The sequence below is a fragment of the Aptenodytes forsteri genome, unplaced genomic scaffold (genome assembly GCF_000699145.1).
Source record: "Aptenodytes forsteri isolate BGI_AS27 unplaced genomic scaffold, ASM69914v1 Scaffold119, whole genome shotgun sequence".
Lineage (NCBI taxonomy): Eukaryota > Metazoa > Chordata > Aves > Sphenisciformes > Spheniscidae > Aptenodytes > Aptenodytes forsteri.
The window spans coordinates 3212792-3237721 of record NW_008796165.1 but is presented as its reverse complement, the minus strand read 5'-3'; the positions used below and the strand labels follow the sequence as shown (position 1 = coordinate 3237721).

The window sequence follows — 24930 nt, the reverse complement described above, 5'->3', positions numbered from 1 at the left end:
AAAGATGACTTGCTCCTTTCCCTACCCTCTAAGCAGCAAAAGGGTTCAGTAAGGAAGAGGCCGGTTTTCCAGTTGCACCAGAGAAGAGAATATTCCCGTTAGCACTCATTAGGTTAATGAAGATCTACAGACTGTGCTCCAGAGGGTGGTGTAGGAGCTGTGAGAAGGACATTTATATAATCGGATTGTAGCAAGAACCCTGGGGGAATTGTGCTTCAGCACAAGGATACCACAGTAACAAATAAGACTTCCACAAACTCGCTTTTTTAATCCCCTTGAGGCTTTAGGCATTATTTATTTAAAAGATATTATACAGTGTCAGAGAAAGTCCCTCCTGATCCTCAACTGTGTTTTTGCTGGTAGCATCTGGAGTATACCCACCAGGGTGAGGGCAAACTGTCAGAGAATTGTCTTAATTTTATTGCACATAAATATTTGCTCAGAAAGAGCCAGCAGCATGATCCCACGTTACGGGTAAATGCCTGGCTCTGTATTGCAGCCTGCTCGGAAATTCACTCCCAGGTTACAAAATCCACAGGTTGGCAGAGGTCTGCCCTGCCTTTTTCCCCATCTCTAGCCCCCCATCCTGCCTCTCCACCCAGGCATGGCACCTACCTAACTGGTACAGTGGTCTGGACTTTGGGAAGGGTGAGCGTGAATTTTCCTTCCTGTATGTACTTGTTTGTGGCGATGGGTTTGCTTTGCAAGACGTCAGGAGCGGTGCGGATTGAGACGAGGTGCTGGAGTCCCCCAGCACTGCTCCCGCGGTTCATTAGCACAAAAGAATAGTCCGTGTCTGGCTGGAGGTCACTTATGAGTTTCTTCATTGAGTGGCCGTCCACCTCCACACTCTGGCTATTGTACAGAATCTGAAACGGGAAAAGGACACACTCATGCAGCCGACAGCTGCTGATGAAAATTCACACTCAAGGTAGCAGCGTTAGAGATGACAATTTGGCTCTGGGCCCTCCCTCAGGTGGTTCAGCTACTGTGTGCTTCGTAAACAGCCATAAATCTTTAGCTAAAGAAGAGCAACCCCCAGCAGAGGGTTGAGCTGTGCTCCCTGTGCCTCAAAGTGATGGAGCAGAGAGGGGGTCATCTCAGCAAAGCCTGGGTGGCCGGCGCCAGTGGTGAGGCTGGTGGTGCCACACGCACTGCTTTTCAGTGCCAGTTCAGGGGAGGAATCCAGATGGCTGTGCTTTGCTCTCGCGTGGAGATGAATGGGTCTTTGTTTCCTGTCTCACGAGGCTACAACACACAATATGCTTTTGGTGTAAAATCCCGTCTGCTTTAAATTGGTGTCACTCCCATGTCTACCAGCTGATGCCTGATTGAATGGTTAATGCAGAGCATCCCCCTCCCAGCAAGGTGACTGGGGGGGTTACACGCCTCACCAATGATCTGACAAATCCCGCACAGGGCTCACAAATTGGTACCCGAAACAGCGGCTCTGCAGGTGTGACACCCCGTTGCCATGACAACAGATGTTGGTGCCGCGCCAGCCATGGGCAGGAGATCGGTGCTGCTTTTCGCTGCTGCGCTTGCAGCAAGGGGCTGCTGGGCAGGGCAGGGCAGGGCAGAGCCGCTGGTGGCCGGGGGCAGCCGGCAGCCCCCATGCACAGATTCCTCCCTTGGGCCTGGCGGCCCCTCAGCTAATGACATTTTCTCAGCTCCCTGTTGCAGACATGCAGGCCTCCCATCTCCCCCAGGGCACAGCAGCCATGGGCATTGCTGTATTAGTCACACCAAACAGCCCATCTGCCCTGGGAACCTTGATCCCAATCCTGCTGGAACAACCCCTGTACCCTGAAACCCTGGGCGCTGCCTCTGCAAAGCCAGAAACTCCCGGGGTTCCCAGAGACAGAGACAAACGGGGTGCAGAGCCCAGAGGTTGTGCCCCAGCTGTGATAAACCAGCATGTTTCCTTCCAACGGGTGACCGTCCAGCATAGCAGGGGAGTGCTGGATTCCTGATAGCGGTGCAGAGACACAGCATGCCAAAAACTGGCAATGGCAGACCTGCAGCATGTTAAACCATGGCAGCTATTGTGTGCCACAGACAGAGACCACACAGTAAAACGTGCTCTTTCCAACAGTGGCCTTGTCTTCTCTCTCTAGAAGACAGCTCTGTGGAAAAAAAATTACTTGAAGTAAAACAGATTTTTCACCAGCTGAGCCTGCCGTTCAGGCTGACGCAGGCAGCAAGGGAGGGACCAAACTTTCCTTCCAAGTCACCTTTTTAGCAGGTGGCAGAAATCTGCAGAAAGCTGCCGGCTTGCTGGGACAAGGGCAGCTGATTAGCACTGCTCTAATATTTAGTGCTGGAGCTGGGAGGAGGAGGGAGGCCCTGGAAAGAGATCTAAAGGACAGCGGAGCACAGTGACCAGACTAGGCCTGGAATCTGCAGCTCTGCTTTTGTGTTATCCAAACAGCAATACCCACAGCATGCTTCAAATCCTCCTCAGGTCACTTCGCATGGATGTCGGGATAGGAAAAGAGCCCCAGCTTTTTTGCTGCTGAGAAGAGACTCCCAACAGGTAACAGAGCAGCAGTGAGGAACCAGCAATGGAGGAGATGCAATCAATCTCGTTTGTTGACATGTTTCAATCTTCAGGGATGAAGTGCAAAAGTAAGTACCAAGTACTAAAATAACAGAGGTTTGCAGGGACAAAGCCCCAGCTGGCTGCCCAGTGTTCAGGAAAAGCTGTCAAAGGCAGGATGGCTGGAGGGAGTTGTTCTCTGCTGTGACTCCTCTTAAGATATTTTCTCCTGGACTTTAATCCCTTTCTCCAAAGACATGTATATCAGATGGGTGCTAAAGTGAGTGAAAAAGGTAAAATGAAGAAATGCTTCTTCTAGTGCTCGAACATCAGATATTTAGTTGGCAGGTTTCACCCTGCTCTGACACAGAAGTAGGCACAACAAAGACAGGAGCGCTAGACTTCAAGTCATCTTAGCGGCTTTGCTGTCTTTCCCAGCACCACCCCTTGCGATGATATTGCAATAGTACAGGTCCAGATATTCCAGATGAAAGCAAGTCAGGGGTGTCCTGAAGGAGCCGCAGGACCTCACTTCATATGCTCCAACACAGACTTGAACAAAAGCAAACTTCCAACATTAAAAGCTATGCTGGAAGGATGCAAAGCCCACGATGAGTTCTGTTGCCTCTCAGATGAGATTTCTCATTATGAAGTCTTCTGTAATAAAGGTATCACTAACTGCTTCTGCGTGTGCTCTAGGGAATACACTCGCCCACCAATGGCCTGCACATGAGGCATCTGCTGGGGACATAGGTGTTCTCCTGGAGCAAGAGGAGGCAGAAGAGATGGTCAGGCACTTCAGTTCAGAGTTTCCCTGCTTGTTCTGCACTGGAACTGGCCAGGACACAGTCTCCGAGTCAGTCCTGACACCAGATGATAATTTTTACTGCCATGCACAGAAATTTGTGTCCAAAGACAGTGAAATTGGCATTTGCAATGCTTTCCTGAAGCATTCTCTGCCATCCTCCCTTTTCACAGTTGCCGCAGCAGTTCTACGTTCCTTTACCTGCCATAACACACTGTCTTCTCAAATGTTATGCACCATTAGTTAAGGCCTCTACACAAACCTTACAACAATGTAAGGGCTCAGAAACAGTCATTCGTGTGCAGCTGAAGATGCCCGGGAGCTCACGCAGGAACGCTGTTTAGAGGTTGCATCATGGCCCACTGGTAACTACTTAAGTCAGCAGCAAATTTGGCCCAAGGGCTCTGAACTGCCAAACATTGCTGACTAGCCCATGGATTGCTGTAAAATGTCATTTGTGCTGCCCTTACTCAAAAGAGAACATTTGCAAAGCTGGGTGGGTCCAAATGTCACTGCTGAAGGTCTGCTCCTTGATTTCAAGGCAGTAAAGAATGTATTGAACTAAAAGATGAAAAGACACGTAGTGTGCAACACTGGAAAAGATAATTACTCGATGGAGAAGTAGATGAGGTTGCCTTTTTTGGGGGCAGGAGTAATTACTACATTCCGTGGGACATGCTGTGAGAAAGCTCTGCCCAGCATTCTCAGGTTATTTCTGAACCTGTATCATAATCATTTTCAAAAGGTGCTATTCCTTCTCCCCATTTGTAAAATACCTTGTGATGCTGCTTTCTGTTCTGCTCTTAAGTTGAAGAATGTGTCTCAGAAAAGTGCAGTTTCCCCAAGGAGAAGGTTGTATCTATCTTGCACTTTCCATTGAAAGCTCCAGAACAGCTTTTTGCAAGCACACTGGAATAGAAAGGGAATAGTGCCTCTGCTCCACCACAACTGCTTGGCAACATTTTACAAGGAATTTATCTCCTGGACCAGAAGAAGCTGTGAAAATTCCCCAAAGAGAACTCAAACCTTCATTATTGATTTGGTAGCAATGAAAATTCCTAAGGTCTCAGTTCATCCCCTATAAAAAAAATAGCACCAGTCCTGCCTGCACCTCACTATTCATTGTCAGAACAATATCTACTTTAATTAAATCTGTTAAAGTAGAATATGACACCCTTTGGGACATAGATTTAGCATGAGACTGTTTATCAAGTGTAGATAACACTAATTGTTCCCATGGAGATTTATGTGCTATGCTAGTTACAGTATTAGGCTCTGGCCTCAGCATCCCATGTGCCTGAATTAGAGGAGAGAGGTGAACCTTGTTTATAAAAACACAAAGTCCTGAAGGTTAAGGATTTCTTTTGAGTGGCACAATCAACGACCTGGAGCTGACCCTCTTAGCTCCTGCCCTTGACTCATGTGTGTCTGCAAGTCTGGGAATATTAATAGAAAGAAGACACTATTAGAGAAATATCCTTGTAACACTCTCGTTTGCATGATTGCTCTTCAGTTAGCAAGTGGCTAATGCCATCTGCTCCTGTGTCATCTGAGGGTTAACCCGCAGCAGGGGCAGACCCTGAGTCACTCTCTGTGTAAGCAATCACACCTATGAGGCCAAGACAAGGCATCAGCATTACGTCCTTGGCTCCTGGCTACCTCCAACCACTCCACCATCCTTATGTGGTAGTAACGCTCCAAAGGTCACACTGTCCCTTTCTAGCACTGTGCTGTCAGACAGAGACATGGGCTTCGTGCCACAAGAATAAGGCAAGATGAAGCAGACTGGTTCTTCAGCAGAGTGCAAAGTAACAGGGATCTGTGAAGTTCCTTGCGGCCAGGTATCTGAACACTGATCTTAATGCACCCTACATCTGGGAGAGCTTTGAATACCACAAGGTCTTCACAAAAGCCTTGTCTGCTTCAGCTAAAGTCTGCATGTTAACAAGTGTCTGCTATTGATCATAGTAATTCAGCTTCAGGATTTATCAAGGAGAGTTAGTAACAAGGAAGGGGAGGTGCTCACACAGTTTGATGTGGATACAGTTCAAGACCTTCCCCTCATTCCCCTGGCCATGGATCCCCCACAGCTCATGCAGGCCTTGCATTTTCTCATTAGGCACAGCATGGCAGGGTGCATGTACAAGGAGGAAGGGAAGTCACGCTGCTCCCACCCCAGCCACCTTTGCAGAGGCAGCAGATAGCTGCTGAGACTGAGTGGAAGATTATCCTTGGCGATGTGACATGTTGGTCTTGTTTCTTAAGGGAGAGAAGCTGCACTGAGGTCTGCAGAAATGTCCACCACGCTCTAGTCTTTTACCCACATCAGTGATCCACTCTGGGGGACAGACAAGAGCAGGAAGACATCGGGTCATCAGTGTTGTCTGCAGCCTGGTGGATGACACTACATCCAGAACTGCGCCGGAGAAAAGAGAGCAGCAGCCATTCTTGCAGAGTTCCCTCTGCACTGACACATCTTGTGCTGCTCACACCTGTAACACCTTCTGGAAGGGTGATGATGCTTCTCCTTCACTCCCTGAGATTATGCATCTGCCCTGATGCTCTGAAGTAACTCATAAAGGCAATCCGGATGTTTGAGACAGGACATGTTGCAGAAGGAGTCATTCTTAGTCTGATTCACTGGCTGGTTTTCAGACCACTTTGTCCTGGTGATCTGTTAGGATTAAATCACATTTATAACCTTTCACGCTTCAACTCTGAGTCAGGAATCAGGTCAAGCTTGTGTAAGCACTGTCACGAAGCTGCAATGGCCAGCCTGACCGGTAGGCCCCAGCCAAGCGATACCAGGTAACAAGATACTTGAGAAAGCCGATGGAGGAGTGAAGCACTGATTGGGACTGCATGAACAACCACAACCGCTCATGGGAAAAACATCAGTGATTTGGGGTGCCGGACCAGATTCCATTTCCCTTCGAAAAGGCAAGTAATTCAGGGGCACTATCAAGGGAGGAGTGCGTACTTAGCAAAAGTTGCTATGGTCAAGATGGGTTTCTAGCTGGATGGTGAGAAGCCAGAAATACGTATTATGATCCCGGAGACATCCCCATTCTCTGACCGCCTCTGCCCAGCGCATGCCTTCACTGCTTGGTGTTTCCTGTTGGTGTGCTTCAGCCAACACTCACTCCTGTTTTGTTACCATGAGCCAAGCGCTTACTGGCTATTCCACAATTGATCAGAACAGAAAGAAATCAACAAAACTACAACACCTTCTGGCCTAAGAAGAGTGAGAGGAGGGAAAGCAAGCAGCAGTGTGCTCTACTGTGTGCCATGGTTCATGCGTGGGTGCTCAAAAGCAAGAGTGGCTACCTAACCTGGGCTTGGAGCTCTGAGCTCCACAAGACCCCCGGCCAGTGAGCAATGTGACCCTGCTCTGCTGGTCTCTTGTCTGATGGCCTGAAAACATCAGGTGGCAGGTCAAGATGCTGCTTTCCACTGTCCTGCTCACTGCCGCAGGCAGAGCTCCCTGTCCTCTGCATCCCACCCTTACCTTAAAAGGCACTGCAGATTTATAGGAGTCAGGCACTTCCCAGCTCAGCAACACAGATGTTTTCATGACAGCATTGACGCGGAAGTTCTTAGCAAACACTGAAATGAAAAACAAGATATTTGAGCACTGTAAGGCCAAGTCAGGAGGGAGCCAGGCAGCAGCTCGGCTCCAAGTCTCTCTTTGTCTAACTCAGCAGCAGAGGTCAAAGAGTTCAGCTACAGCAGAGAAGTGAGAGATGAGGAGAAAAGAGCAGCAGCCTTTTACCAAGTCTCCAGTCTCCAGTGGAGTTTCGCTTTTTGACTATACTTTCCAGCATCACAGAAAGGAAGTTGTAGGCTGAACTGTAGCCTTCCTCTCTCCCCCCTCCACTCACACTCTCTGGCCCTTTGCCATGATCAAAGAACAGTGGTGCTCAGGTACTGGATCTGCAGATGATCCTACCCAGCCGTCTGCTCCAGTTCAAGCAAGAGCCTTTCATGTACAGATAAAACAGCAAAGTGTGCCTGTGGAGCGACAAAGGCAATTAAGCTACCACCAACGCCCCTCTCCCCCCAAACGGCAACTTTAAGGAAAGCTTCACTGAGCCTCCCCTCGCCCAAGTAGTTTTAGACTAGGGAGCCACACAGTACCTGATCTCATTAGTCAGAGCAAAGGGGAGCGTAGCCTCATGAACCGAAGCAAAGGTCCCTGTCCTGGAGGCAGAGCTTGCTGTTAGGGCTTGTTTGTTAGAGGGGCACTTACCTTGCTCAACAGGCATGGTCCGGGACTGGATGCTGGGGCTGAGCGGCCCAACCCCCTTATTGGTGCGGGCCCTCACTTTGATGTCGTAAGTGGTATCGGGCTTCAAATTCATCAAAGTGATACTTGTGTCCTTGGTGATGTTAACCAGGTCCTGCTGGCTATTTATGTCCCTGTATACCACTGTGTAGTTGACGATCTTGCCGTTTCTTTCTGCCAAGACTGGGGGATCCCATGCAACTTCTGTGGTGGAAGTGGTGAGACCCACCACGCGCAGGTTCTGTGGGAAGCCGCTCGGCACGTCTTCCGCAGTAGTGATCTCCTTCTCAAACTCCTCTCCCGGGCCAGCTCTGTTCTTGGCAGACAATTTAAAGAGGTACGTGGCCCCCTTGTGCAGGTTGGTCACAGTGTAGTGATGGTCTCTCTTCCCGAAGTCTATCGTGTTGATCTTTTCCTCATCAAGACGTCTGTACTGCAGCCGGTAACCCAGCAGCTCCCCTACCATCTCCTTGGGTGGGTGCCACTGGATGAGGGCTGTGTTCATGGCTGTCGTGCTAATCATCATGGTGGGCTTCCCCGGGACTGCAACATAAACACACAATGACCATCTATAGCCTGGGAGGAGGGGAAGGAAGGACCGCTTCCGTGCTGCTCAGTCCGTGAGGATTGAGGAAAGTGGGGAAGTTCAGACAACAGGGTGAAGAGGACGACAGACAATTCACATGGATAGAGGCAGACCGACCCTAATCCAGTGGCGAGGGAAGCTGGAGCCAGCCAGCTCTTGGCTGCCATTTTCCCATGTGCTGCCATCTAAACAGGCAATAAAGTCAGCCATATCCAGCCCCAAAATTCATCCCCTTTTACAGGAAAGGTTTAAGGTACCTCAAAGCATCATATTTATCTCAGAGAAGATCTGAATCCCGTCCTCCCAATCAGTGGTCTTCAGACACTCCAGCTAGTGCACAGCACCAGGCCATGCTGGCCCCGGTGCACTGTACCACAACAGATACACAGAAGCCCGAGTCCAGCGCCCTGATCTGTCTGGAGGCAGACAAATTTCATCCTGAAACCTTGCAGTTTTACCATCTGCAGAGGCAGCGAGCAGAGCTGGGTGGGCTGTTTGCCATCAGAATACATTTTGGTTTAGCTGATGAGCAGATTCGTGATGTCAGTGTCGATGTGCGAGGTGAACACAAGTGTTCCACAGGATTTTTGCTTATGCTGCACAAATCAAGGGGTGTTGCCGTCATTGGTTAGGAACTGATGGCTTTAAATTGATGGTTTAATACCTTGATCTCCTTCAGTTAAAAAAAGGATGTGTCTTCACTTCACATCAGCTCAGATTTGTAAACAAATCAACTGATAGGGAAGATACTCAGAATCAAAGGGATGGGGCCATTGATATGAAAACGAAAATGGGATTGTAGCCAAACCTAGTTAAATATCCTCGCACAGTTTTGAAATGTATGAGCCCACAGATGAACACAAGAGAAAAATGTATTTGACAGAATTATGCCCCGATTTTGCCATCAGAGGGCGATACCAACACTTCCCTTTGAGGTCAAGCCTGCAGACAAGCCTGTACAAAGACAGCTCTGGGGGTGGTTTTGTAGGTATTTAAGACATACAATTACATTTCCACTGCCAGTGCCATTCTCCTTGCACTCATAATACAATGTCTAACAGCAGCTAGTATTAAGGGACACATTATTTTCAAAGCTGATTCCAAATATTAACTTTAAGTGTGCATCATAACATGGGAAGACCCACTGTGGTTTACAGTGCAACACTGGGACGTTTAGGAAGCTTTTCCTGTTTATAGGACAGCTGTAGCAATTTGATGAACAGAGGATACATCATGGCGAGGCACAAGGGAGACAGCATTTGAGATTGTGACAGTGGAAACTACCTTTGGAGCTCCCCATATGCAGCACAGAGGAGATGGCAAGCTGTTCCTTGTTTAAAAGCACCAGGAACAAATGCTCTCAGTTTGCACAAGCTGCATTCCCATAATAATAAGTGGTAAATACTGTTCCTGCGGCTGGTGTGAGAAAGCAGCAGGATTATCGGTTGTAGGACAGGTCTAGTGAGTGGAAATTGGGGACAAGACAATGTCAACTAGCTGGTGCCACTGCCAAAGACAAGCTTGACCGCATCCGGAGGAAAGCACCTGATGAACTCCTGGGTGCCCCTGCTCCAGGCTGAGGCTCCTGTGTTGCACTAGGCACAGGGTATGAGTCTCTACTGAGATAGCAGAATCAAACTGGCTGGGATCACCAAGACCTAGAAGTTGTGTCCGCAGCACTCCTATGGCAGGATTTGTTGCATTCCAGATTTTACCATGGCTCTAGGAGCAGCCGGGCTCAGCTCTGTAAGTGTGGGGAGGAAGCAGTAGCAATGGCTGGGGTGGGGAGCTGAGAAGCACCTCTGAGGAGCCCCTTGTGCCAGGGGCCATCCCAGGCGGCACTGCAGTCACCGCAGGAAGCAAGAAATGGCACTCGCCTACGGGAACAACGTGAGGACAGGCCATGACTCCAAAGCTGAGGGAGGGCCTGGACTTTCAGACTTCCTCTTCCCAGGTCTCTGGACTATGCAGATGAGCTCAGACCCATGAGTTTCATTGCTCTTTCATGGGCCCAGCAGCGTCTGTCCATCTGTTTGCTGCACTTTGCTCAGGTGATCCAGTGGCAAAGCCTGTAAGGGCGGGCTGGAGATCACAAGAGTATGTACCTCTGCAGCATCTCCAGCCCTCTTGCTTCCTTCTGCACAGATGCCTTGGCCATACTCCCCGTGCACCTCTTGGGAGGTTTTACCACCACCCCTACAAGGCTGTGGTATCTGCTCCCCACACTCACCTGCCCCTGTGGTGGTGATGACTTTCGGCTTGCTGCGGGCACCATCTCCCTTGGTGGTGTAGGCAGCGACTGTGACGGAGTAGGTGGTTTCTGGCAGCAGGCCTCCAATGACCGTCTCCTGGGAGCGCATCCACGAGGCGGAGAAGAGGCAAACGAGAAGAGCAAATACTTGTTACTGGAGTTAGCAAAAGGAAGGCACTGGGGTCAGCATCTCCAACAGCAACACACCGACACACTCGCTGGCTCACGCTCATGCATCGCACTCAAGCACACACGTCTTGCACAGAGCCAGCAAACAACAATCGCTGCCACTCCAACACTCACCTGCCTAATTTCAACCCCTGCCTCTAACACTTGGCCTTTTCAGGGACCCACCAGCAACCTGTGTCAGCAGCTGCGCTCTCCCACGGCTTCTGCCAAGAGGGAGATCTGCTCCAGAGATGGTCCTGTGTGGAGCCAGAGCCACCCTGCCTCAGCAAGTCTGAGAGTAAGAGGACTGTGGAGCTGTGAACCAGAGCAAAAGCCAGTTCAGCTGGCTGCGGAAACCTCTTGGGGGCTAATTTGGGGATTTTAAAGTTGCCTCTTGCAGCAGAGCCGCAGGGAGCACAGAGAAGCAACACAGGCAGCAGCACGGCCACGCCAGGCGGGAGGCCCCGGGCAAGGAGGAGCACCTGCAGCGCTACAGCACCGTGTTCACCCTCCCTGCCAGGCACGGTGTTGTAAGGATGGGATGGGGTCAGCGCAAGGCGTTGGCAAGACCTGGAGGGAAAACCCTGCGCCGTGGGAGGTCTGGGAGGAGGGCGGACTCGGCAGGGTGCTAGCACCCTTGCATGCTCTGGCTTCCTCTGGGCAGGAGGAGGGCATGGCTCCGCACTTCAATTTGAGATCAAAGAGGGGAGCACCGCTCCTCCCTCCTGGCCTCCAGCGGCAACATGACTTGTGCCAAGCCCAGTTGGCCAGGCCTGCAAACGAGCAAGCACAGTGAGCTCAACAGCTTCCAGCAGATGTCTGCGAGCTCAGGGCAGGTACCCCTGAACTGCGTTCATCTGTGGGTGCTGTGAAAGCCATTAGCACTAATAACCCATCACGTCAGGGAGCAAGAGACAACCGGACTGGAGAAGGGGCTGGGGAAGCTTTTGGAAAGGAGGCAGAGGCTCCGGGCTGGTTATTTACCCTTTCAGACAAGGAGAAGAGCAGAGATTGAGAGGGTTAAGCTCGAGTTGCTGAGGACAGGCAGCATGGGCACTGTTAGAGGCTGCTCTCGGGGTCTGATCTCTGCCCGGGGGACCCCTGCCAGCTTGAGGGGTATGAGGGATGCCTGTGGTTGCTCTCAGAGCACAGCCAGTCTCCCATCACTCACAAACACCCACACTATTAAACCTGCTGATTTCCAGTCAGTGCTGCTGGTTCAGGTTACCTGCCCAGGCTTACTCATCAAAATCACCATGTTACCGTTGTGGAACCAGCCAGCCCACAGAAAAATCAACAAGCACCAACAAGAACCCCACCAAAATCACCGTGTGAACCACAGTCCGATCCCAACTCCGCCCCTGCAGCAGATCGTGTGTGCGGGTGAGTGGACACGCAGTCCGATCGGTGCCAATGGACCCGCAGGGGAAGCACTCACACAAAACCTGCAGACTCTGAACATCCCAAGAGAATTACCTCCTCCCAAATCCATGCAAAGAGAAATTCTCACGCAAAAGCATGCCACCAGGAGCAAAGCAAGTGAGCTCCAAGGAGGGGAGAGAGACGAGGGATGGATGAAAGAAGGTCTGATTGCGTAATGTAAATACAGCGCTGTCATGACAAAGCCACTCCAAGCGAGAATCCTCCATATAAAGCAGGAGGAGAAATGCATTGTGCCAGGGAAGCTCACAGTAGGGCACATAATTGAACTGCTGACTCTAAAAAGGTCATTTTCTAGTTTGTTCCTCCAAATTTATATTTCAAAATTATGTGGGAAAAATTGGATTTAACTGTTTAAATGTGATTGTTTTCTTATTACTATCTGTGTTTCAGCCAAAGGTCACGGTTGAGAGTGTAGGTTATTTTTCATGACTACGATCAATGTGGTTTAAAGATTATGTATCTAATTTTACCGTGTAACTCAGTGGGCCAACTACTGCAGAAAGTAGGATGCACCTCCTGAGTCGATCACTTGAGCCTGCCTAAAACTGTACGGCAACAAGCTGGAAATACAGATTATAGGAAATGTCAATTGCTTTTCTGCATTTATTAGCAATCTAAATGCCAATTTTCTCTGGATTTGCTGCTTGTGGAAGGTTTCACAATGTAACTCTCCAGCCTCATTAAGGGAGTGAAAGGGATGTTTTGACAGCACTGTGTCTACAAAATTCACAAATCGATTTACCAAACCCCTCTTTTCCAACCTGGAATACACACAAGTGGTACTTACATGGTCGACGGAGTCCTCAGCTCTCCACTGACGGGGGAGAAAGGAAGGAGGAGAGAAAAATGGAGACACAGAATTTTAAGGGGCAACATGTAGGAAGGGGATGACGATGACGACAACAGCAGGGGTTAGCAGGACTGGGTTGGGGGGATTACAACACTTATACACAGAGGGTCACTTGGCACAGGCTGTGCCAAGGGAAGAAATGGCATAGAGCAATTTTCTACATGCCGCTAGCCTGCGCAGTAGGTCTGAGATCATTCACACAAACAGGGGCAAAGAGCTTCCTTCTCGTATGGATGGAGAGGTCACCACTTCCTAACTTTGCAGTCCTTTCTCCTTCTGGCTTTGTCTGCACTTTTCTGCCTCTTCCACGAGCAGAAGCAAGAAGGGACAGCTTGCACCAACAAGGCTCTGGGGCTGACTGCTGCCCCACAAGTCACTCACAACAGTTTTGTGGCCTAATCTCCAGTTTCTGTCCTAGTGATCCTCCAGCCACCATCTCCTGTTGAGAACCAGACTTCAACACACAAAACTCAGAGGGTACCCTCTGCAGGGAAGCACCAATGCAACATTTACAGATCTTCTCTTTCCTGTATCATTTGCAAGAAAATGCTCTGGGGACCTCAGAAAACCGAGCAGTGCCGTCTTTTGTAAACAGTGCAAGAGAGGCTGAGATCTTACACAGAGCTCCACACTAAGCTGCTCTTCTCTGACGGCACTGCGTGGCTTGGAGCGAGGCTCAAACCAGTGCATGTACTGAGGAAACAGCTTCTCACTCCCAATTACACAACACCAAACGGCAAACACTCGTTTGCAAAGAGCAGCCCTGCAGGTAAGACTTCTACACAAACCATTTCCCAGCAAAAGCTCATGTGGATTCCCAGCCATGGCAGCTCAATTAGGGCTCTGAAGAGGGAACACACAGGTTTCTGGCTGGATTTGGGATTCTAAGGCATCAAAGCTGCATTGGGGTGGTGAGACTTAGCAGACCTTGGCTGCTGCCACGCATGCCCGTAGCACTGTTCTTTGTGGTCGATGCACCAAAGTAAGGTTTGCAGAGATCACAGCGAGCTCTCTGAGCCAAGGTGATGCGTTACATCTCAGGTTACTAAATCTGCCTGGAGGAAGCACTGGTCGATGGGTTCAAGCACAGAGATGAAAGTGGAAGATAGGTATTATTGCCCCTGACTCACAGTGTGAGCCTTGGCAAGCCTTGCTTCTGAGCCTTGAGCTGCCAGCTGTGAAATGGTGCTCAGATGCTGACTTCTTCAGGACACCGTGAAGCCCAGCTAACACTGCTGAAGTGCCTGGGAAACTGCAAGTGCGGCAGAAGTACTAAATGGTATTAAAGCTACAAGTTGCCTTTTGTACTCAGGCTATTTGAGGTGGCTTTCACAGGCTGCAGCCTATCACAGTGGCAGAGTACTCTCCTCAGCAGTAAAATACATGGCATACCTTCAAAATATTTGTTATTTTATTCTCTAAAATCAGAAAGAAGCAGCTATTGGAGAAACGTTCTTCTAGATTTTATTATAGTTCACTTATTTGATGCCATGAGACTGCAGTAGAATTATCCCCCTAAACCATCTTAAAATTTAATTTCAGCAAAGAGGTCAAGTTGTCCCTAAAGACTTCCTATAAAGCCAAGGCCCTCACTAAGTATTATGGTCACTAAAGGCCCTCTTTCCACACACATCTTGGAGTTATTTCTAGTGTTGCATGCTTAGATGAACCCAAGTCATTACTGTTGACGTCCTACCTGCGCCAGCCAGCCCACACCGTGGTCAACAGCCACATGCTCTGCCCTGCTGATCTAAAACCTGGCAAAAGTCTTGCTGCAGGAAGGATACGAGGCCTGGTAGCTCTTTCTCCCAGAAGTACACTTTTGCTCCAATACCATGTCCCTGGTGGATGGGGGCCATGTGGATGGTAACACCCCAACCCGCCTCCATGTAGCTGTAGGAGCAGAAGGTGACACCCCACTGCAACGAACACTGGAGCAGACCCAGGCTTAGGAAGCTACTGCATCTCACAGCCTCTCACACCACAGCAGGGAGTTTATCAACCACTAGGATTTTAGACCAAGCATTTAACGTTCAAACTCTGTTTGCTCTTATGTTTCAGTGGACTTTAATCTTGCATCAGAGAGTGCAAAGAAACGCCTTGAGATCTGTGCTGAAGGAGTAACAGTGAAAAGCCAGGCCTGCATAAATACCCTGGTATAAATTCAGTCTCATTATGAAAATATCATCTGCAGATCAAAACACTTCCTTCCTTAAACTAGCTCAATTGCTTCTTAACTGTTTAAGGTTGGTCAGTAAGACAAATTGATCTGAAAAGCCCAGGAGCTGTCATAAAAAGAACTCAGACAGTGCTGTGTGCATAAGGCAGGATGGCTCAGGGAAGTGCTAAAGCTAACCGTGTGTATTTATGGCAGCTGCAATGCTTTAATGTTTCATTTTACACTTCAACACCGCACAGCATAGTCATGTCTCACCAGGGAATGGCTGTTTTCCCTGACCATGGCTCTTGCAAAAGACAGACTCAAGCCCTCCTAAACAGCCCCAACTATGGGAAGTGGATATTGCAGTTTTCCTGCAGATCCTTCTCCTCTCTGCTTCAGTGACTGTGGCGCAACAGTGAAACTCCAGATGTAAACTTGGGTGCTCAGCTTGTGGGATGCGGAGGGGTCTGAGGGCTCCAGAACTTCACCTTTGTCCATTACTGAAATGCCTCTTGGATGATGCCTTTCAGTTTTGTTCCACTTACAAAGCAGAGTACCTCTCACCTCCACACCAGACTCTTACCTAGATGAGTACACATGCATGAGGAGTTGTTCCAAGTAGATTCAGATAAAGATCCTTGACTATCACCCAGAGAAAGAGGGAGGCTGTAAATTCCTCTGTGTTATGCCTGGGGTGGGCACTGCCCAGGGAGAATAGGGTCTCTGCTTCCCCTTTCTCCTTTGATCTCAATCCAACAGCTTGAAGTGCTTGCTGTTACTTCTTCCTGCTCTTCTGGAGCAAGCTGGTGGGATGTGCACTCGGTCTGCATGCTGGATGGAGAAGTGCTACCTGCGAAGACCACACAATCTTCCTGTCAGCCTGCAGCCCTTCTTGTGGGCAGCACACCTCTCCCCTGCCATGACTCTGTTTGCAGAGCAGGAGAAGAAGGTGGCAGGAGTCCCTCCTCCACAAAGCCTGACCCAGCTGTACCCAGCTGTACCCAGCCAGCTCCCAGAAGAAGAAGCATTGCAAAGCTCTCTGGGCAGGCTGGATCTGCAGAGGGCTGTAAGCAGCCGAGACTCATGTGCAGAACGCATCCCCAGAGCGATGCAGGCAGCAGGTTCCCTGGCAAATATGCTGCACAGTTGAGGGCAGGAGCAGTTGTCGAGGCCACACTGCAGCATGGGGAGAAAGTCCCCCCTCAAGACATTCCAGTCTGGGCTGAGGACAAGCAGGCTGGGAGCAGGACACTGGATCAACAGCCAGATTCACGCAGGGTCTAGCTGCCTGTCTTGGAAAGAGCAAACAAGAGTCATGCTTGCATGGGAACCTGAAGAGGAAGGCCTGTCCTCCCCTGGCCCTGCTGCCTCCTTTGTGCCCGGTGCTCCAGACTCAGCACTGCCGCCTGGCGCTGCTCAGCACTAAGCTCTGCAGGGCACATAGGACTGGTACCTGGGAAGGGATGGAGGGGATCAAGCCCACTGCTCCTCCTGATACACTGCAGCTGCCCAGGGATTGGAGACCAAGGAAAGCAGGTGGGCCCCTGCCCTCCCCTGAAGAACCTAGTGCTTGGGCCCCATGGCCCTGCTATCCCCTGCTCCCTCAAGCCAGCAAGGACTTGTATGAGAGCGGTGGAGTGCAGCTGAGACCCTGCACTGGTGCCCCTGCTCCTTTCAAAGGCACTCTCTCAGTGCTTGGATGCATTGTGCACAAGACCCAGGGCACAGAAATGAATCTTCTGCCATTGCCCACCATGGGACCTGGCTGAGCCACGATGGGCAGGGCCTGTGCAGGAGATGGTGCGGATATCTGACCCAGCTCTGCGGCCATACACACGCTCTCCCTGGGCGGTCCTCCACAGAGCATGGTCACATTTGCTTGTCCATCAGGAGGTGAGAGCTCAGACTGGAAGGCACAAAGAAGTCTGACGCAGGTAATCAGTCAGAGGAGCAGCCACAGAGGGGAGGGAGAGGCCTCAGCTCCATCGCAGGACCTTCCTAACAACTGATTACTCTCCCTAGGCAAGAGGCTGTAAAATAAAATGTGATCTCTCCAGCACCAGGGCCCCCACTTCTCTGCTGATGTTTTAGTCCTTTCCACTCAAATGGTTTTGAAAACTCAGAATCTATATTATCTGCATAGCTAACATCTCCATTCCCTTTCCTTTTTCCTTTCATCTTCGTTTACTCTCTCTCTATTTCTCATCTTCAATCAGGAAAAATCATGAGTCAGCTTTAATACCAGTGTCTTCATACCATCTGCAGGAAGCAGATTATGTGGTACATACCTACTCAAAATCAGCAGACAGGCTGGCTAGGCAGGAGGAGGGGCTCTGCCTACACATCCAGAGAATTTCTTCTCTGACCCCAGATTTTCAATCAATTTAATTCTCTCCTTGTGCACTGGTATAAATGTTTATGAATGTTTATGAGTACTGAACTGTGGCTATATTCTGGTCATCTTCATCCTGTGACCTTCAGGGACAGGTGTTCCAGTGAATCTTTTGTTTTCTTCCATAGAAAATAACTCTTCCAAGACTACTCATTAAAGTTTGATCTGGCACTGCTGTACTGAAAGATGGCAGCTCTTACAGGGTTCTTCAGCTTCTGGAGCAGACGTATTTCATCACAAGCACAGGTCATGCCTGGCTTCTCACTCTTTTGGGAAATAAAGATCTCTTCTGCCAAGTCAGTGAAACCTCTTCCCTGCAGGGTCATTATTAGTGTATCCCAAGAGTGACGTGACTCCTTCAGAGTAGTCACTTCTCTGCAACTATCTTTTGGCCTTCACTTCCAGCCAAAAATTACAGCGGATGAGTTCAGCACCATACACACCAGAAAAAAAAATAATCACAGCAATCAAGAACTTTCCCACATAAATTCACCAAATACGAAAGACTGGTAAGTGGTCTGTCAGGCAGGAAACTTCAAGCAACTTGCCTCCTTGATGCACACATTCAAAAGAATGCAAAATCCAGCACTCCTTGGAAAGTTTCTGGCTCTGGCATCCTCATTCCTGCACATTAGCATGGGGTTTCTCTCTCTGAAATGTGTGAGTAAGGAGTGAAAGCAGAACTGGCTTGGCAAGCATAAAATATTTGAAAACACCAACAAGAACAACATTGCCAACTTTGCCCACCTACGCTTGGGACCAACCCATTAACTCCAAACTCCAGCTGAACAACACAGCATCAATTGTTCAAACAACACAGAAGATTATATCCTCCTGGAATAAGTAAAGGCCAGTAAGCAGCTTTTCTAACGATTGAAATAAAGCAACATCTGAAACATAAACAGACGTGCCCCTGACAACACTGCAAGGACCCTCAAAGCATTTTCTCTCTTTAAAGTTTTCCCCTTCCACATTATTACTGAGTTTTATCCTTCAGAATATGAATGGGGAGTAAAGCCGCCTCTGTGCACTGCACTCCCCACTGACAAACGTATAAATGATTCACAGCTGCATTCAGGAGACAGATCAATTAATCGTTGCAGCTCTCCAGTATTTATATTGGGCATCATTCAAGCAAGCCAGCTCCGAATCGATTACTCATCGCTTCCAACAGCAGCAGATCCTGTACTTCATTTATACGATTATCTTTGTTGAGAACAGCATGGGTCATCCAGGACGAAGGATCCTTGCTCCAAAGAAGAGTTGTATTTCATCACAGACAGGGCACCAAAAACTTCCCTGGACCTTGGTAAAGAGGCAACTACGCATTGCTGGGCTGAGCAGAGTGCATAACCATGCCTGGAGCACTGTGTGGGAACAGGGCCTCAGCTCACAGCCGGTGAGGTATCCAGGAGATCGCACAAATATGAGCAGATTGTTGTACGGGGATTGCAAAGGACAAAGTAATTTACAGGCGACGTGGGCCTGCACCTCACTCTCTTTTTTCTCCCCCCCCCAGCCTTTCCCAGACTCAGTTGGCTTCACCTACAGTTTGGTTTCAAGAGGCAATGAAAGGTCAAGTCCCTGCCTTGCAAAAGCAGGAAGGAAGGGCAGGGCCTCAGCTCACAGCCGGTGAGGTATCCAGGAGATCGCACAAATATGAGCAGATTGTTGTACGGGGATTGCAAAGGACAAAGTAATTTACAGGCGACGTGGGCCTGCACCTCACTCTCTTTTTTTTTTCTCCCCCCCCCAGCCTCAGACTCAGTTGGCTTCACCTACAGTTTGGTTTCAAGAGGCAATGAAAGGTCAAGTCCCTGCCTTGCAAAAGCCTCCTCAGGCTTTGCTGAGCCAGAGGAGGGCTGCCCTGCCTGGTGTGCTGTGCCCACCCAATGGTGCAGAGCCACCCCTGTGCCCCACAAGCAGGCAGCACCCCGGTGGACTCTGCTGAGAGAGAAGCTTCGCCCTGAACATAGTCAGCAGCACGAAAGAAGCAGACTCAAGGCTTATTTAAAACTCTCCAACGGTTTATAACCTGACTGACAAAACACAATTTGCTCCAGCTGGAGTCTACACAGGACGTGGCAGGCAGAGAGAGGTACATGTTGGAGAAGGAGTAAGAGAGGAGCATCGTCCAATACATCATCTTTCCTACAGCAATCCTCTCCTGATTAAACTTTTTACCCATTAGTAAGCCACAGTTTAGGGATAAACTGTTCGCCTTGCTCAGGCAGGGCTGAGTCCCCACACTCTGGAGCTGCAAGGAGGCCAAGAAATACTTGGATCCATCCAGCCTGGCCCTCTGCGGAGAGGGAAGGTGCCATGCCCGCCAGCCTGTGGTCCCCACACTGTACCTGTGCTTCCGACAGCATGACGTCCTTGATCACTGGCTGCCCTCGGGGCTCGTTGTTTTCCAGCTTCACGTACGTAACCTGGTACCCGCGGATCTGCCCGTGCTGCTTGTTGGAGATGGGCAGCTTCCAGCTCACCCGGATGGCAGTCGAATTCACAGACTCTACCTCCACCTTTCGCGGTGGGGCACTGGGCACTGTAACACACACAGGATGGACAGTTAGCAGGTACCACACAACTGCTGTCAGCGACCTCTCACTCCTTTGCTGTCTTCCCTCCACCTCATTGCAAGGACGGCCCTGCTGGCACAAGTTCCCTGTACCTGCCCAGGAGGTCATGCTGCAGTTTTCCAGGGTGACCATATCCCCGACCCCTTCCCAGCATCCAAGCACTTTTGCTACTCTCAGTAGGAAAAACCATGACTGTGATATGCAGGAGCACCCCTAATAAAAGCCACTGTGCACTCAGACCCAAGGTCCATCTAGCCCTCTCTTATCTCCAGCAGTAGGGGAGTAAGGAAGAATACAAGAATGTAACAGAATATAAAGAATATGGTAACCACCTGCAGCTCAGGGTGCCCTGTGGCAGAGGCAGGGGTTTTGAAGCCTTCTTTGCATCCTGCCTGTCACAACACCTCCTCTCAGATCCCTCTGCATACATCTAAACACAGTCCAACAGCCCCAGGTAGCGTGACTGGGCGCCAAGCCTGCCTCGCGGGGAGCCCTGGTACCTGCCACCAGCCAGAGTGCACACGTGCTCTTCCACTGTGACAGCAAGAGGTTAATGAGGGGGAAAAGCACCATCCTAAAACAGTAACCCAGAGCTCAGAGACAGCAGTCACTGAACTCAGCCAGATAAAGGGGCCCATGGGGATTGTGACAGCTCTGGGGACTGTATTTCATGCATGGCCAGCTGAATGCTTTTTGATAATAAAATGAAAAATTACACTGCCCAGAAAATATCAATTTTCTTGCAAGGTGAGGCCCGTTTAAAAATGTATTTATACCCTATTTACCATTTGGAAAAATTACCTCCTTATTACTTTTTGCTCTTGCATTGACTGTGACAAAAATGTCAGTGCTAAAAAATTAGCTTCTCACTTGCTCCTGGAAAGCTCCTTCCAGCTGAAGCAGCGAGGAGCAGAGGTGTGCACTCCCTGTGGAGGATACCGCTGCTACGTGAGTGCCCGGTACCCAGGTGAAGGACCTGGGCTCCACCCTAGCACCTCTGCTGCAGGACTCCTTCCACCCTCCACTGCCTGGGAAAATCCAGGGGTTTGGAACCCCATATGCCCCAATTCTCAACACAGCAAGAACTAATCAGTATTAAATAATTAGGGATGGATAACTGACAAGCAGACATAATGAGTATTGCTATTTCAACCAAGTAGATGGGAAGAAACAGCTACCCAGCAGGTAAGCACAGTTTTTAAGCCACAGGGCAATTCATTATTTTCCCCAGATGTCCTTCTTAATTGTAGATAATTAAATAAAATAGAGAAAGGAGGAATGGAGCATTTTAGTACCATGAGGCCAGCTCAAGGCATGGGAATGGAGGGGGCTGTGCTTGAATAGTTACCACCTTCTGGCTGGAACAGCCTATGCTGTAATCCACAATTCACTCAGTGCACTGACCTTGCACAAGCCACAGGGCTCTCCTGCCCTAGCAAGACACCTGCCCACACATACAGTTGGGAGTCCAAGCGAAAAACAAGATCCTCCCTGAGAACCAGACAGAAGCTGTGTGTTGAGCTCTGCTGGCAAGAGAAGGCGGGAGGCCTCGGCAGGACATGATACGGGGATGTTGCGGGGACACGAAAAGATGTGAATGTGAGCAGACCACAGTGTTTCGAGGAACACTATCCTACCCTATTATGGGAAGTATGTGCTGCGTCACGAACAACAGGGGAAGTTCAATTTTTCAGATCACGGTTTAGCATTTCTCATTCCTTCATCATGGGAATGCTGATGCTCATCACTGAGCATCAGCATGTTGGAGGGATATGAAATCACTCCTGACAGCTAAGCTGGAATGTCCAACCACGGTGCCTGAAAACTAATTGAGAGAGCTTGTTGCGACATTTCTGGGGTAGCAGCTTCCCCTGGGCTACAACTCTGCTGAATGAGAACTGAAGCAAACAATACAGGCAGCAGGACACACACAGATGTGTTTGCCAGCCCAGGAATGCAGTCAGCGAGCATTCCCAGATACCACTTCCAGAGCGACGGAGACGTGGGGGACAGTGGCAGCCCATTTAGGGAAACTGTAACATGTCTGGTTTCAATTTGCTACGCTGACTAGGCAATGCAGAGATCATCCTTTCTTTGCCTGAATGCTGCATCTCTTTCTTCTCCCTTTAAATCTGCAGCTTCTGGGGTCAGCATAAAGCCATGGAAGCTCCTACTGTCACCCTGAGCTCTGGCACTTTCAAAGGAAATGGCTTAAGTCATGATGACATAACTGACAGCCCTGCTAATACAAAGCAATTTGTCTTTAAAGCTGTCGTATCCAGTAAAGTGTTCTGTACATGCGATATTCTGACTCTTGAGCGGAAGAGCAGATTTATATAAGCTGTGGCTTGCCTGGAAGCTGGGGCAGGAAGCAGCTTTCCTGCAATATCTACAAGTTTCAAATGGATTTCTTTTCCCCTCTTTAGTTTGCTGGATTTCAGGTCAACACGTAAACTTTAAGTCCTGATCTCACAATGTGAGAGAAGACTTTGGCTGGGAGAACTCACGTTACCTTCAGTAAAATGGAAACCACCACCACCAAACACTAGAAAGCCAAAATGGCAAAGCAGTGTAATGCCTCCTCATGTGCACAGGAAGCACTGCTAGCACACACAGGACCCTTGTGGGACCATGCCGGGACATCTGACCCACAGCCTGGAGGCAACCATCGTATCAGAGCAAGGGCCAACAGAGCAATTCCCCTACCCCACCCCAGGGCAACTGTGGAGACCCACTCCCTGGAGCAGCTGACCAAAGCGCTGCTCCCAACAGCCTCCGGTCCTGTCTGAAAAGCACTCCCAGGCCAATATCCCCACTCCTTTCCCGCCCTTTTCCAGCAACTCAGCTAGGAGAGTCCTGGTTACCCCAAGGCAGTAGCTGAAGGAGCTGCTCAGTAACACCTACCATCCTCGTCAGTGCGCACGTGCACGGGGATGCTCTCCGGTCCTGGCCCCACATTGGTGTGAGCCCTTACCCACACCTTGTACTCGGTCCATTTCTCCAGGTCCTTGATCTCCCAGCTGGAGTGTTCCCGTCCAATGCCATCCACCACATGCTTGGTGTTGTCATCTCCTTCCACTGCCTGGTATGCAATGGAGTACTGGGTGATGACCCCATTGCGGCTCTGGGCAGGCGGTGGCACCCAACTTACCCGGATGGTAGTGGAGCTGGTGCTTACACACTCGACTTCTTGGGGTGGGGCGGAGGGGGCTGGGGATAAATAAATGAAGTGGGGAGATGAAGGGAAATGAGTGGAAGGACAAACCAAAATGCACAGGGAACTTTTACCCAGCCAACTGAGCACTGAACATACACATGGAAATTCAGCCCGTAGCTTCCTGGACTACTGCCTGCCTTCCCTGCAGATGATCAAAGATGGCACTAGGGGCAATTTGTATTTGAAAGCCTGATGAACAGCATGGAGACAAAAGTGCTATTCTGCATCAGAGAACACCTCTTCCCAAAGCGATTCTGGACGCTCACTTTACCAAACACAACAAATGGCAGTAAAGGAAGGGGCCGGGAGGAGAGAGAGAGAGAGAAACTGGTAGGGAGAAGAAAGATGCTTTCGGTGAAGATCTGAAGCAGATGGAAACCAGAAGAGATAGGAAGCTACAGAAGGCAAGAGTGGCAGAAGGGGAAGCTCACACACCAGATTGCATGAATACTTGCAAAAACCCACTCCTAGACAAGCGGAGGAAACGACAGAGGGCAGGGAAAGCAGGTGACTGAGGTTGGCTGGAGTGTGTCCAGGCAGGGTTTGAAACCACGACCATCAGCTGTGAGCAGCACCCTGACCCAGGTGGGAGCCAGGCACCATGTGGAAACAGGAGATAACATGATTGTGCTGCTTTGCATGTGTGCCTAGTATCTGGGACTGCTTCATGCCCACCAAACTGGTTACCTGCCTCAGCAGCTTCCTGGCCTATGGAGCTGTACAGGGGAAGGTAGGCAGGTCTTATCCCCTCCCAGGCAAAAAAACACCTGCAGTTTGCGTTAACTTCTAATCCCCAGCAATGCTAACTGGCCACAGGGGGAGGAACGGGATCTAGGCAGCAGATGCTTCTCATCGGGGTGAGGAACAGTCCCCTCCACACACCATTTCTGGGGAACAGCAGTGAAACAAATCTGGGGGGGGAAGAGAGGGACCGGGAAAGGAGAGATGACTGAAGGCTTTGGCGACTGAGGGCTGTGGCAACCTTGCCACAGGACAGCAGTTCTGCAAGGTGGGAGAAGGGAACAAATCATACAAGTGCCCTGGAGATGCTCTGCTTCATCCAGGATCCCGGCAGCATGGGAGCCCTCTCACAGCAGCAGCAGCCTCCTCTCATTCTGCCTCACTGCCCAGGGATGCTGCAGACATATCCTGGGACCTCTATTAACACAACAGCACAGCCACCCTGCAGAGGTGTTTGTGCTGCCCGGGCCATGCCTTGCTGCTGGCAGGGCACACACAAAGGAAAGGGGAGCTCCCCTCAGGTGTTTCTCATGAGGGTGGAAACCTGGAGGAGGGAAGCAGCCTGCTCAGTCGAGGAAGGCACAAGGGAGATGGGTGCATCCCTGCGTGCTTGCACAGAAAGCAAAAGCCCTAAGCAGAGAGGGCAGGGCACCACCACCAAAAATGCGCACATAGTTGCTCTAAGGCTAGGAAGCTGTCTGGCCAAGTAATAATGGAGTACAAGGCATCTTGCTTTGCCATGGCAGGTGAAAGGCCACTTCCATTCTTCACTGCAACCATAAACCTAGAAACGCCTGAAAAAAGACTGGTGCCGTTCCCCATGCCGCAGTCCTTGAAGCCATCAGTGCACCAGAACCAGCCTTCCAGGGGAACAGGGACAAGCCTGCCTGCTCATCGCCTGTGCAAAGGC

General features: G+C 50.0%; 1 protein-coding gene across 1 annotated transcript in view; it reads right to left on the bottom strand.

Moving 5' to 3' along the window:
• The window catches only part of PTPRF (protein tyrosine phosphatase, receptor type F), a 307937-nt gene that overhangs the window by 43749 nt on the left and 239258 nt on the right, over positions 1-24930 (bottom strand). The window contains exons 13-19 of the mRNA XM_009287280.1: positions 22967-23272; positions 19835-20028; positions 12865-12891; positions 10446-10563; positions 7594-8172; positions 6853-6950; positions 616-869 (exon numbers count right to left, since the gene is read on the bottom strand). Of these exons, the coding sequence (XP_009285555.1) occupies positions 616-869; positions 6853-6950; positions 7594-8172; positions 10446-10563; positions 12865-12891; positions 19835-20028; positions 22967-23272 (1576 nt within the window). The remainder of the gene's footprint in view (positions 1-615; positions 870-6852; positions 6951-7593; positions 8173-10445; positions 10564-12864; positions 12892-19834; positions 20029-22966; positions 23273-24930) is intronic.